Source organism: Hoplias malabaricus, chromosome 1, assembly GCF_029633855.1.
Source record: "Hoplias malabaricus isolate fHopMal1 chromosome 1, fHopMal1.hap1, whole genome shotgun sequence".
Classification (NCBI taxonomy): domain Eukaryota; kingdom Metazoa; phylum Chordata; class Actinopteri; order Characiformes; family Erythrinidae; genus Hoplias; species Hoplias malabaricus.
In genome coordinates this window covers 9979663-9993858 of record NC_089800.1, presented here as the reverse complement: position 1 = coordinate 9993858, position 14196 = coordinate 9979663, and the positions used below count along the sequence as shown (strand labels likewise).

General features: G+C 40.8%; 1 protein-coding gene across 2 annotated transcripts; it reads left to right on the top strand.

Annotated features, from left to right (window-relative positions):
- Window positions 1–622: 622 nt before the first annotated feature.
- tmprss7 (transmembrane serine protease 7) lies at window positions 623–14196 on the top strand. Of its 2 annotated transcripts, none has more exons than XM_066646390.1 (19): window positions 623–666; window positions 983–1152; window positions 2566–2767; window positions 3141–3271; window positions 3367–3434; window positions 3716–3909; window positions 5149–5184; window positions 5292–5520; window positions 6680–6804; window positions 6883–6995; window positions 7489–7595; window positions 7737–7873; window positions 9374–9481; window positions 9853–9960; window positions 10274–10390; window positions 11746–11944; window positions 12228–12496; window positions 13231–13367; window positions 13911–14196. In XM_066646390.1, the coding sequence occupies exons 2-19, from the start codon at window positions 1078–1080 to the stop codon at window positions 14073–14075; spliced, it is 2520 nt and encodes an 839-aa protein (XP_066502487.1). In that variant the 5' UTR covers window positions 623–666; window positions 983–1077; the 3' UTR covers window positions 14076–14196. The 2 variants fall into 2 exon arrangements, with proteins under 2 accessions (XP_066502487.1, XP_066502494.1); XM_066646397.1 differs by having other exon boundaries at window positions 664–782.

The window sequence follows — 14196 nt, the reverse complement described above, 5'->3', positions numbered from 1 at the left end:
GAAGTACCAGCTACATTTTTCTAATACGATGAGAAGATTCACTGTAAGTGTCAGGGAAGTACACATAAGTAAGTATTTTAGATGTACTGAGGTTATGGGAAGGTACATTGTTAATAGCAGGTAAATACACTTTAAAATGAGAGAAGATGCATTGTTAGTGTCGGGGAAGTACTCGTAAAAACGTGGGCTACTTTGCTAGTGTTTTAGATTTACTGCGTAAGGAAGTTATGGGACGGTACATGGTAACTATCCGGTAAATTAGGGTGAACGTCCTCTTTTACCCGGACATGTCCTCTTTTTTCGACTTAAAAAATGTCCGGGTGGAATTTCACAAACGTCTGGGATTTTGTTTTTCTAGAGTTTACATATAATTTCGAGAAGCGTTTTCGTTCACAAACTAGTCCCGCCCTCCCCTACTCCGATTGGTTCGCTTGAGTGAGAAGGGCGCGCGGGGAAGTAGCCTAAAATCTTCTGATTGGACGGTCTGACTGTAGAGCTACCGTTATTGGTCGATAACCTTCTCTGTAAACATTTAATTGGTCAGTCTGCACGTCAGTAGACGTGTCCTCTTTTTCACCATCTCAGATCTGGTCACCCTAGGTAAATACACTTCAAAACACGGAAACTTACACCTTAAAACACGTGAAGAAACACGGTAGTTGCCGGGTAAGTGCACATTAAGATGCGACGATTCACTGAGCTGTAATAGGGAAAATAGAGCCCCCCTGTATTTGCTACTCCAGGCTCAGCATTGCAGAAACTTCACTATGTAAATTTTGGAGGTGGGTAGGAAACTGTGCAAGGAACTTGTGATTTTTCTCGTTTTATTCGGATGATACTGTTTCAACACAAACTAAAGGTATATCAAGTGTAACGGGAGCAGCGAGAGGGCCTTAGCGGATAAAATTACACAGGCAAATTGCTCTCTCCCTCTCTCTATTTCACTCACACACGCTCTGTCTCTCTCTCTGATAATGTCCAGAACGGCAGGTAACAGCGCGCAGAACCGACGGCCCTTCAATTGCGCTACATTCGATTAATCTTGACACGAGCGCGCGCGAGGAATGTGCAGATGCTATGGAGACGGCGCGCGAGGAGAGCGGCTCGGGCAGCGAGGACGACGCATCCACGGTGCGCGAGGATAGCGCGAGTGTGAGTGAAAAAAGACACTGCATTGGGTAATTTAATGTGAATTTGTTGCCGCTTTCCTCGGTCTTAGCTGTCGGAACATTTCTGTTTGTATTTGATGGCATGCAGCCACAAGAAACACAGGTATTAACATTAATTAATTTGGGGTTACAGAACTTACTCTAACAAACCCCATTGGCAGGAGCTCCATCACTTAGAACACAGTTCCACTGTTCCACAGAGCTTCCTAAAACTTTTAGAACAGGGGACTTTTTGCTTGTTTGTAAGAATCATGCTGCCATCTGCTTTCTCATCGTCTGTAAGTAACACGTGTAATTTGGGATGACATGGTGTAAATAATGAATGTGAGTCTGAACACATGAGCTCAGACACCAGGCCTCAGCTCTTCGCTATTTTTCAACAGCTACAGCTAAACGTCAGCTTCCCTACACTGCAGAAGATGAGATATAATCAGTATATAAAACAGTATGCAAACTATAGCAAAAAAAACAAAAGCTGTGTAGCAGGGGAATTGTGTTCTCTGGGAAGAGCGAGCTACATCCACTAGTTTTGGCATTAATTTCAGGAACTAATGGAAAGCCTTCCCAAAGGGGTCAAGGGTCATAACTAACCATTATACATGCTATACACAGTCCTGGCATAAAAAAACAAGATGGTCTTGAGACATTCAGAGGGAGGGGTCCCTAAAGAGAAATATACTAACCACCCCTTTCATTCACATGAACACTTGAGCTCAGTCTGAACCCAGTTAGTAGAAGGCATTGTAACCTAATTGGATCTCTTTCAGAGTGTGTTTGGGATGAATGAGTAACTCTAACCAGTGGTGGCACTGATATCCGAGAGTGATAAGAAACTGCCCGCCGGAACAGTTATCTTTAATCTAATCTCCAACCTCTCAGTTCCTGCACACACCATAATATGCTTTGGTAAACAGGGAATGCTAAATCTAGCAAAGTTCCTGCTGAAAAAGACTATTAGAACCTGATGGTTTTATTGACTAATAGGAGCTGGTTTATTGGTTGCCATTTAGCACTATTTTACTGTAAGAGCCCTATAGGAAAACCTTAGTAAATACGTAATTAGAAGTCACCTCATAAATCATTGTATATTTTAATTTTAATGTACGAATGCACTGCCCTGTGACATATACTTTTGAACAACAATTAAACCACCAATTATTTGTAATTCACGTTTCTTTTTTGCTCATTTTTTTGTGCACAAACTTAACTAATTTGGCTAATTAGCGGTTTTGCTAACTAGCTAGGTTAACACTAATTGTGTTTATGTGAAATACACACATACAAAGTAATGCACCCACACACTTCACAGAAATGCCAGCAGTTGCCCAGAAATGTCTGCAGAAGGAAACAAAGTGAAGGTTTTAGGTGACATGTTGGTTTTCCGTCATGGTTTCAGGTGGCTGATGTGTCAGTAGAGGTGGCCACAGTGGATGCCATGCTGAATAAATTGTGCAGAAAATATAACAGACACAGGAAGAAAACAAAGAAGCTGAAGAAGTGGAAACGACTAGAGAACCTGCAGCATCTGGTTCTCATCATAACAGCGGTGGTGTTCGTTGTTGTGATAATTATGTGGTCACTCTTGTGGTATTTCACATGTAAGTGTAGTACATATGTACACACAGATACGACAGTTTAAAGAAACTTTCTCATGTGATTTTTTGATTCAAAGCACTTCATGAAATTCATTCACCCTTGCACACACTCACTAATTCACATTTTGCACCCACTTACTCACCCACAAACTCACTTTTTCACTCATGTTTAACAACATGTTCCATACATTTATGTTTAGCATAAATTTGCTAATTTCCAAAAAAAGGCAACAAAATATTTTTGTCTAATTATTTTAATAACATGCTCAGTTTCCTAAAAAAATTGTGAAGTGCTGTATGTGTTGTATGTGTAAAGAACAACGTGGCTAACTGAGAAATTAACTTATGGCATTTATTGCCTTTACCCTGTTGACAGTTCGGAGGGAAAGCAACAGTGGAGTGTACTTTGCTGGTATGTTTCGTGTTCCCAATGTGGAGTTTATTCCGGAGTACCGGCATGCAGACTCCAGTGAATTTGTTTCCATGGCAAATCAGATCCAGCATGTGGTATGTGATTTAACATTTCACTTACTGTAATTAATTTAATTGTGTACATGTAATTTACAAGTTGATATGAATTAATGTAATTATTTCCAACCAAGGTTAGCAGTGTATATAGGTCATCATCAGTGTCCAAACTCTACAAACACACCGTCATTTCTGACCTCAGGTAATTCATCACGATCCGCTGCAATATAGGTATAGTCATTCAGTTCATTAAAGCAGCAATCAGTCATTCCCTCAAATGATTGTGGGAGCATAAACTGGTTCATTCTGGGACTGCACAGAAGTTTGTTCCTCCATCTGATGCGAATTGTTTGCTACTTCTGGATGCTAAAATGACTGAGTGCTCCTTTAAATTATGCCATTGTTTCTTAGATCATTTTGAATGTGTATGTTTTTAAAGCTTAGTTTTGTGCATGTTTTTTATTTTCATCATTCTCTCATCAGTAACAGTGACAAAGGTGGAGTGCTTGTGCATTTCTGGATGATATTTGTTGTGCCGAGGCTGAAGGCCCCCACAGTGTGTGAGGAATGTGTGAGTGCCATCCTCAAAGACTCGGTGCTCACTTCTCTGAAGAACAGATCTTCTGTAGGTTTTCTTCTGGGTCTCCCTGTGGACATCGACTCCATCCTCATCAATGGTAGGGTGAGCAATACCTGTCTGAGATTATGGTTTTATTTCATGACTTGTGTGTGTGTGTCTATATATACAGTATATATATATATATATATATAGATAGTATGTGTATATATATATATATATATATATATATATATATATATTAGGTTAGTTTAGTGTCTGAGGCATCAGCATTTGTTTGCTTGCTTACACTCTCAAAATGGCCAGAAAGAAACAACTTTCTTTAGAGACCTGTCAGTCCATTGTTGTGTTAAGAAAGGAAGGCTACTCCAATGCGAGATATTGCAAAGAAGCTGAAAATACCTTACCATGCTGTTAGCTACTCCCTTCAGAGAGTAGCACAAACTGGCTCTAATAAGGACATGGGAAAAAGACATGGGAGGCCCTGATGCACAACTGTACTAGAAGATAAATACCTTAAAGTATGCAGTTGGAGACAAAGACACCTCACTGGTTGTCAACTGACAGCTGCACTAAATTGAAACCTCCAAATACCAGTGTCAGCATCAGCAATGAAGAGGCGACTTCAGGATGCTGTACTTCATGGCAGAGTTGCCCAGAAAAAGCCAAACCTCAGACCAGCCAATAAAAAGAGAAGACTACGATGGGCCCAGGAGAAAAGACAATGGACAGTGGAAGGTTGAAAGAAGGTGTTGTGTACAGATGAGTCCAAGTTTGGATCAAATAGAAGATCATTTATGAGCCGCAGAAACAATGAAAAGATGCAAGACCCATGCTTAATGCCATCGATCAAGCATTGTGGAGACAGTGTGATGGTCTGGGGATGCTTTGGAGGTGGTAAAATAGAAGATTTATATAGAGTTGAAGGGACTTTGAAGAAGGAAGGCTACCAAAAGATTTTTTTAAAGCCATGTCATACCCTGTGGACAATGCTTGATTGGGGCCAATTTCATCCTGCGACAGGATAATGACCCCAAACGCACCTCCAAAATGTTTTAGCAATATTTAAATGTTTAATATAAGGAGTCAGCCAGAATTCTGGCTGCAATGGAGTGGCCAGCACAGTCTCTGGATCTGAACACTATTCAGCTGTTGTGGGAGAAGCTTGACTGTCTGGTATCGAGGAAGACTGCATCAAGTCGAATTCATGCATTATCTGTAACCGCAGTTCAGGGTTGTGGTGTAATGTATCCAATGTTCAGTAAATATAAAAAAATATTTTATCATTGTAATGCCAAAAAAAACACTTCTTTCCCAAGTAATACTTTTTTCTCTTTAGTTGCACTTCGCTCAGACTACACCTCTACTGCAACAGGTAAACTATATCTAATGCCACACAACAACTAGACTAATTCTTTTAACAGCTTACTGGTCTTTTGTCAGGTGTTTCGAAGCTTGAAGGTTGTGTCTGTTGTTTCTCAGGCTCGGAGTGTGTGGATAAGCTGTATGCAGGTCTACCTGACGTGATGGTTCCTCTGAATGTTTTCTCCTCATGGGGTGGTCTGAGCTGCACCATCAAGCTTACATCTGCTCCTGGTTCCATCATCCGTCTCACAGTATCCAGTCTGAGCATAGAGCCCACGGACTGCATATATGATGCCCTCACAGTGTATGATGCTCTGCTGCCCATGAGAGTCAAGATACTGCACAGGTCAGCAGTATAAAACTTGGAACTGCAACTAAAATTTTGAGTGGTGCTTTGCATCAGTGACACTGTTAGTAAATCTAAAATGATTTATTTAAACAACACAAACCTTTTGAAACCAAACACAGCCACGCTGAGAGTTTCAGTTTACAAACAGGAGATATTACACCAATTACAAATTACAACACAGCGAGAGTCACACTATACGCCGGTGTTCTGTCAGGTTGTGCTACCTTGGGGAAATGTGTACTTTGATAAGTAACATAGTGTACTGCCTAAATAAAAGGTGTATTAAAAGAAGTGTATCAGAAAATGCTCCCAACAGAAATATACGCAAGAGATATGGACAGTCTAAATCCCCTTATGAGGGCAAAGATAAGGTAATTAAAGGTAATTACTGTAATAATACATTGATTGAACATTTGTTTCAGTGTGTACAGTTCATTCATTCATTATCTGTAACCCTTATCCAGTTCAGGGTCACGGTGGGTCCAGAGCCTACCTGGAATCATTGATCATTGGGCGCAAGGTGGGAATACACCCTGGAGGGGGCGCCAGTCCTTCACAGGGCAACACAGACACACACACATTCACTCACACACTCACACCTACGGACACTTTTGAGTCGCCAATTCACCTACCAACGTGTTTTTTTGGACTGTGGGAGTAAACCGGAGCACCCGGAGGAAACCCACACGGACACGGGGAGAACACACCACACTCCTCACAGAGTATGTACAGTTTTGAAATGCAAAAGCAAATGACAGTAGGCTAAGATTGTATAATTGGAGATTTCCCTTGAAAAACACATGAAAACATTAAAAATCGTGGGTCTGCATGTGCAGAGCTGCTATAGGATAGTAATCAATAGGCAGCACAACATGTCAGAACACTTCTTTAGCTCTTACAGACAGCCTCAGGCACTGCCACAGCAGTCAACACTCAGCTGTACATTAATGAAGTAAGTAAACAGTTAAATTTTTTGTATTTGTAGGAGATGGGGACATACACAGCTTTGTCTTTTACGTAGTCTGAGCCTGGCCTTTACGCTGGTAGATCTTTCATTTGTTCAGATTTCAAAAGGTGATCTTGTACATAAAAAGGTTGGTGACCACTGCACCGAGTATAGGATGGTTGACTAGATCCAGTCTGTTTTTCTCTCCAGACAATGTGAATCAGTGCGAGTTCCATTCTCCCTCGTGTCCACCTCCAACGTCATGCTGCTCTCCTTTAGACTTGCTCAGGGAAACAAGAGCTTCAGAGGATTTTTCCAGGCCATCACTGAGCAAGGTAAGTGTGAGAGTGTGTAAATAATATGGTGATGCATCATTTTCTCTGTCATTGCTGATCTATTTCCTTTTACAATAGAGTGTGTGAGTGTGATTGGGATGCCAGCATCTCCTACTGAAGCAGGAGAAATTACCAGCCCATTTTACCCCAGCCTCCTGCCCTCTGTGTGCTCCTGCACTTGGAAGCTGCAGGTATTTTGTCACGTTGTGTGTTTGTTAGATCAAATAGCTACAGATGCACTAGCCTCATCAGAGGGTCTGGTGTGTTTTAATGTAAGCATGCACTGCCCTGTGACATACACTTTTGAAAAACAATGTTTGACTGAATTTACTGAATAGTTTGACTTCAAAATGCCAACCACAGATTTTGGCATTTTTTCTATGCCATGTATAAGTAAGCAAGTTTTAAAAAAAATCACATCTGCAGGGAACAAAGTATAATGCACCAAAAATCTTTGGCTTAATATTTTGAATTAGCCCCCGTTTTTTGGGAAATAGGAAATAAGAAACTTAATCAAACTTCTTGAAAACTAGGCCTCTAAACCACTAAAGTAAGACTTCTTTGTTTATTTTTAGACACATTGTTCTGTAGTTTGGGCTCATTTCAATCTGCATTATCAATATTGCAAAGGCCAATATCACAATCATATAATCAAAGTTCTTTGTGACTGTGGTGATGTTACAGACCCCAAATAGTGCCCTGGGAGTAGCTCTGAAGTTTCAGAACTACATCCTCTCTCCAAAAGACTTGACCCCGTGTGAACACGGATGGTGGAAGGTCAACGAGGTCTTGTAAGATCTTATGTTCCTATACATGTTAAATACATAACAACTATTGGCATAATTATGACAAATCATACGCATATATTTTGTTTTGAGCTGATACACACACTGAAGAATAGAGGCATATTTTCTCCTCGTTGAATTCTACAGATATTGTGGCACCTATGTGAGTCACATGACAGTCTTCCGTATTCCTGAGCGAAGTGTGGAGGTGGTATTTCGCTGCAGTTCCCGCAGTGCTGAGCAGCCATTCAGCGCCACCTACAGTATCTACAACACCAGCCAACGTAAGAACAATGCTGACCCCTGTCAAAATATGATACAAAGCAAAATATTAGTAATATAGACTGGATTTCACGTTTACATTTAAGCTAATATCCCCTACTAGAAAATTTCCAGATTTGCTTGATTTTCCTTTTTTGAATCACATAAGGAAAAACAGCTGCAAAAGTTTTTTTTTTTTACAATAAAAACAGCCGTGTGATATTATTTTTGTTGTTCACCAACAAATTCAATTTCATGAACATACATTCTTTGGTATGAAGAGTAGGTTGTAAACAACCTCCAAAGTTCAGTCAAGTGTTGCCAACACCTCAGTAAGGAAAGCTGCTATTGGCTGTCGCTAAATGACTTCATTGCCCAATTTGCATAATTGTCAATTTGTAATTGACGCTGTAGAAGAGAGGAATAACATCATGGGAGACACAAAAAGTGAGTAAAAAACACCCTAAATTTGTTTAGAACTACAACTTAACTTACTTCTATTGATTGATTCATTCATTGTAACCGCTTATTCAGTTTAGGGTTGTGGTGGGTCCGGAGGCTACCCAGTATCATTGGGCGCAAGGCAGGAACACACCCTGGAGGAGGCACCAGTCCTTCACAGGGCGACACACACACACATTCACTCACACACACACACACACACACACACACACACACACACAGACACGTTTCAGTTGCCAATCCAACTACCAACGTGTGTTTTTGGACTGTGGGAGTTCCTGGAGCTGTGTGACTGCCCTTTCTGTTGATTCTTGGTTTGTTGTATTTATCACTGAAATATGTCAAGTTCCAAATCTAATGTCCACACCGTGCTGGCCGAGACTGAGACTCTGAGTCAAATGTAGTGCTTTATTGTAGTGTCACACTGAAAAAACTTTTACATCCTCCTCTGTAAGCCAGGCGGCTTTGGGCATGCACGATTCACCTGCAGTTTGTAAGGTTGTGGCTCTCCTCTCTGCTCTGATTGCAGCTATTGGGAGACTGACCACCTGTGAGTGCTTTGGGACAGGAGAGGGGCTTTGTGCATTGAGTACAGTAAATGCAGAACGATATGTGCGTTCACATTCAAGTCTCCAAAAGTCTTCAGTAACACCAGAAAAAATCACTACACAGCAAATTAACCCGTGTTAAATCAACATCATTAGTGTAAAAATGTAAACTTGTCAACACTCTCAGTGTTAATTTAACACTACTAGTGTTGATTTAACACTGGTGAATCTGCTGTGTAGATTTGTTTGCTAGTCGCTTTTTTGAAAGAAAAAAAGTCGCTAGAGGGTTCTGAATACTTACTAAAATATATTGACAAAGTCGCTACGTTGGAAACACTGGTTCAGTCTTAGAAATTGATTGAATATTCTCTGTTCAGTTTTGGTTTTTTAGTTCAGATGTTCTTCCTAGTTTTCTCTTAGTTTTTTTGTAGTTCAGTTCAACTTGCACAGCACAATAGCTGTGAATTCTGACATCATTGGTTATATATGACTGAATTCATCAATGTCCATCAGCATGTCCTGAGGGTCACTTCTTGTGCTCTACGGGGCTTTGTGTGGAGAAAGAGAGGCGCTGTGATGGCCTGGACGACTGTCAGGACGAGAGTGACGAAGTCTTCTGCTGTATGTACATATTCTGCTTTGCATCATTCTCTGCTTAATTAAAAAGGAACATTTTTTCAGCAATAAAGATTACTAATAGTTATTATTATTACTACTTTTAATATTTAGTAATAACTATATTATTGTTAGTATTATTACTACTTGTATTATTATACTTATTATTATATTAACAGAGTACTAAAAAATACAAAATACAACAGCAGTTTAAATTTAAAAACTGCTCAGTGTGTAATTTAGTGTAAGCTTTTTCTGATCTCAAACTTTTGAAACCTGAATGCTTGAATTACTTTCCTTATGAGAAATCTGTAGAAAAGACTTCAGATTATTGTACATCCAAACCAATAAACCAATGAATATGCTTTATTTTGCAGCAAACCCAATCAAAAATTGTGTAGGCTCCTCCCCTCTACACCCTTTGTATATTTGCAATGGTGAGAAAGACTGCCCCAACGGCAGAGATGAGATAAACTGCACTCAAGGTAAAATATCCTTATTTTCTACACACAAACAAGTGGATTTCATACTGAGTGTAGTGAAGAGTTAAATAAGGAATATTCTGTTATTAATGTTCCATGGTAAACATGAGCCCAGAACCACACCAAACTTCATAAGCTGCACTCAAACATGTTCACAACTGACTTTATTAACTCCTAACTGTTCATTCATCCAGTAATCTAAGAGAGCTTTGTAACACCGAAATAAAAAACTGCCATATCAGATTGATTGCTCAGTCTACTCACGTTTTAGCAGGAACAGAGCTGCTGGACTGACAGTCAGGTTGATATTCTTTAGAGACGAGTTGTTCAGGGATCCGATATCAGTGCAGAAGTGGAGCCTGTATCCTGAAGAAGAATGCAAAATGTGATGGAGTCCCGGACTGTCTTGACCACAGTGATGAGAAGGACTGCGGTGAGTTATGACCTGGACTTTAAAGGCACTATATGTCTTTTTTTACTACCAAATGGTAGTAAAATTTATTTTTTAATTTTTTAATAAAGTGCAAATTGCTGGAGATAAAGATTCAGTTTGCTTCATAGTCCCTGAATGAATTGGTCTATGATCCATAGAGCAGGTCTCCCACATGGGGGTGCCCAAGTTTTAAACAAGTTTAGTACAGAGTCACCAATACATCCAGGACACTAGGTGTCAGTATAATGGCTGGAGAAAATGTTTGATCACTCATATATCCTCCTTGGAAAGAGGCCAACTTACATAATTTATGACAAGATCAATTACTGGTGCAACCGATTGTTGTGTTTGTCTGTAAACGTGTTATTATGATCCCCTCCCGTGATGCTTGACCTCTCTTTGGTAATTGTGGTGTGTGTAGGTGGTGGTGTTATGGGGGGCTGATGTGAACAGACTGGGTTTTGATTGCTGCTCATGCTCTGTAGCAAAGGCCTCTCTGACTTTAATGAGTCTGAGCTCTTAAGCTCTCTCTGAGTCTAGACTCAGCACTGGGCTTCTCTAAATTACACAGACACACACTCACACACACGGGAGATCTGCCTCTATTATTACATAATCACTTGATCATGGCAATTTGAGCATTTTTTAATTATTTGAGCGTACCCCAACTGTTTTGAGGTGAATGCACATGCATGGGTTTTAAAAACAGCACACAGTTTGACAGTTCAAATTTATGACTTGTTCAACCACACATTTCGAGTTTGCTTTTTCAAGCTCAAGTTTAGCATCAACTACTAGGAGTCAAATATTCAGTGGATTTGAACACTTATATGTTATGCTTCAGTAGTTGCAAACAAAGGGAATAAGGGCAGTTTTTTATGCCAGGTTATTGCCAGTTGTATTTTTATGGAAGTGGCAGTACTGCCACATACCTCGGTGGGGCAATTGCTGTGATGATAGCTAAGGTGACATGTTCAACATTAAGAGCTAGCCATCTAGACAATTGGCACATTGCAGATTACACATGAATCAGTAAACTTATTTAACAGTGTCATATTACATCGAACATTTTTATTTTTCTGGTCACCTTAATCGGCACTTACTTTCTCTATTGACATGCTGTGTATTGTCCTATTCTGAACACATCTGTGGGTGATACCTGTTTGATTGTTTGAGCTTTTTCATTGGAGTTATGTACAATTCTAGGCAAAGAGCTCATTTCAGCTGGCTGTGTCCTACTTTACTATACATTTATGTTTATTACCTTTTAAAGAAATGCATATTGCTTTTATAGAATACATTTTACCTCTTTTCCTTGGTGACGTCTGGCTGAAACTGTTTGTTGTGTGTTGCAGCATGTGGTCAACCCTCCCTTGTTAAACGTGTGATAGACAGCACTCATCCTAAGGAGCGGGTGGTAGGCGGAGTCAATTCTGTGGAAGGGGAGTGGCCTTGGCAAGTCAGTCTTCATTTCTCTGGTAGTCTGTACTGTGGAGCCTCTGTTATCACCAGTGAATGGCTCGTCTCTGCTGCACACTGCTTTAGCAGAGAGAGGTGAGATCATGACCAGGTCAACATTATTCCAAATAAAAGCCATGGACATAACATCTAAGCGGCTTATCGTATTACATTAACAAGATGTTTATATACAGGTGACCTCAGTCTGCTCTACTTTGATGTGGACATTTAGCATTAAATGCAATAGTAGCTTTTATTTCACAAACTGATTCAAACACTTTTTTGAAATGGGTTTTTCAAACACTTTGTAATTCAATATTTTAATTTCAGTACTTGGGTATGTTATATAAACACATCATTAAGTTTTTGACCTCTCCAGACTGTCAGATGCCCGTCAGTGGATGGCCCATATGGGAATGTTGACCCAGGGCAGTGCCAAGCACGTGGCTGAAATCCAACGCATTGTGGTGCATGAGTACTACAATGCTCGCAACTTTGACTATGATATTGCGCTGCTGCAGCTGAAGAAAGCCTGGCCCAGCATCTTGACGCCGTACATTCAGCCCATATGCCTGCCTGCTGCCTCACAGAGCTTCAGTGATGGACACCGCTGCTGGGTCACTGGCTGGGGTTACCGCGCAGAGCAGGGTGAGAGACACACAACACAAATAACATCATTACTGACACAGAATCAATGTGGCGGCACGGTGGCTTAGTGGTTAGCACGTTTGCCTCCCAGCGCTGGGATCTTGGGTTCAAGTCCCATCTGGGTGGAGTTTCCATGTTCTCCCCGTGTCTGCGTGGGTTTCCTCCCACAGTCCAAAAAACGTGGAGGGTAGGGGTGGCGGCACGGTGGCTTAGTGGTTAGCACGTTTGCCTCCCAGCGCTGGGATCTTGGGTTCAAGTCCCATCTGGGTGGAGTTTCCATGTTCTCCCCGTGTCTGCGTGGGTTTCCTCCCACAGTCCAAAAAACGTGGAGGGTAGGTGAATTGGCTTCTGTCTAATAACTGTCCTGGTGTGTGAGTGAATGAGTGTGTATGTGTGAGTGAATGTGTGTGAGCCCAGATATGGATTGGCACGCTGTCCTGGGTGAAACCCTAGTGCCCGATGCAGTCCTCCAGGTGGACAGTCGTTCCTGGTCGAGAGTACGCTGTGTGCGTTTGGCTGCTGCTTCTCACCAGTTTTTTTGATTGAGTGTTCTGAGCAGTGTGGATTGTAAAGCGTCCTTGGGTATTTAGAAAGGCGCTATATAAGTGTAACGATAGATAGATAGATAGATAGAGTCATATCCAAATGATTAGTGTAGGTCTAATTTAATCGCTCTGTTGTTACTTGTCAGCATTTAGCATGAAGTGATCACCTTTCCTGTACATTCTTCCCAGATAAAGTGCTTCCCTCGGTGTTGCAGAAGGCCAAAGTCAGTTTGATGAGTCAGAGTGAGTGTAAGAGGACGTATGGCCCTGTGTCGCCTCGTATGCTATGTGCAGGAGTGTCCAGCGGAGAGCAAGATGCCTGTCGGGTGAGTCCTTCACATTTTTGCAAATCACCCACACCTGCAAATATATTATAAGAATAGTTTGACAGTTTTCTGTCTGTCCCTGATGTGATCATTAAGCCAGATTTTGCTTCCATAATTTAGTTCTAGATTATAACATTGCTAACAAACACTAGAGGTCACCCAAATCTTTAACATGAATATATCCTCAAAACATTCCTCAGCCTGTTAAAACTGCATCCTGGTCTTCATTAATGTTGTAACAACATGTCAGTGTGGTGTAAGATACAGTATGCCTTGCTAGGAGAATTCAAAATAAGCTACACTTTACTTTGCAGCTAAACAAAGCTGACATATTGTAACTTAAATAAAACTATACATTTTTTAAGACTTTCAGAAGTCACTGTTATAATAATCAAATCTTTCATAAAGGCCAAAAATAAAAATGCTTTTTTGCAAAACATTCCTCTGTCCTTTTACAGCTGTTTGAGTTGGTGAACACTGTAATATCCTTTACTGAAGTGGACAATGTCCTTAATGCTTTCATTTATTCTTCTCTGACTCCAGGGGGACTCAGGTGGTCCTCTGTCATGCCAGTTGTCAGAGGGTGGACGCTGGTTTCTCACGGGGATTGTGAGCTGGGGCTCAGGCTGTGGCAGACCCAATTTCCCTGGAGTGTACACCAGGGTGGCCAAGTTCATCTCCTGGATCAACAACCACACTAACAACTGATATTTAACCTTAACAAACGGAGCCAAGAATTTTCACTATGTAAAATGAATCCTGTTATTCAACAGACCTCACCCTAACCACTGTACATAGGATGTCTTTTAAGTTTCTAATGTAATGAAGT

Excerpts from the sequence above, each read along its gene's own strand:
- tmprss7 (XM_066646390.1), top strand. The coding sequence starts at position 1,078 with ATGGAGACGGCGCGCGAGGAGAGCGGCTCGGGCAGCGAGGACGACGCA. Across the intron at positions 3,435-3,715 it reads ACCGTCATTTCTGACCTCAG|TAACAGTGACAAAGGTGGAG; the intron begins GTAATTCATCAC and ends TTCTCTCATCAG. Across the intron at positions 13,368-13,910 it reads GAGAGCAAGATGCCTGTCGG|GGGGACTCAGGTGGTCCTCT; the intron begins GTGAGTCCTTCA and ends CTCTGACTCCAG.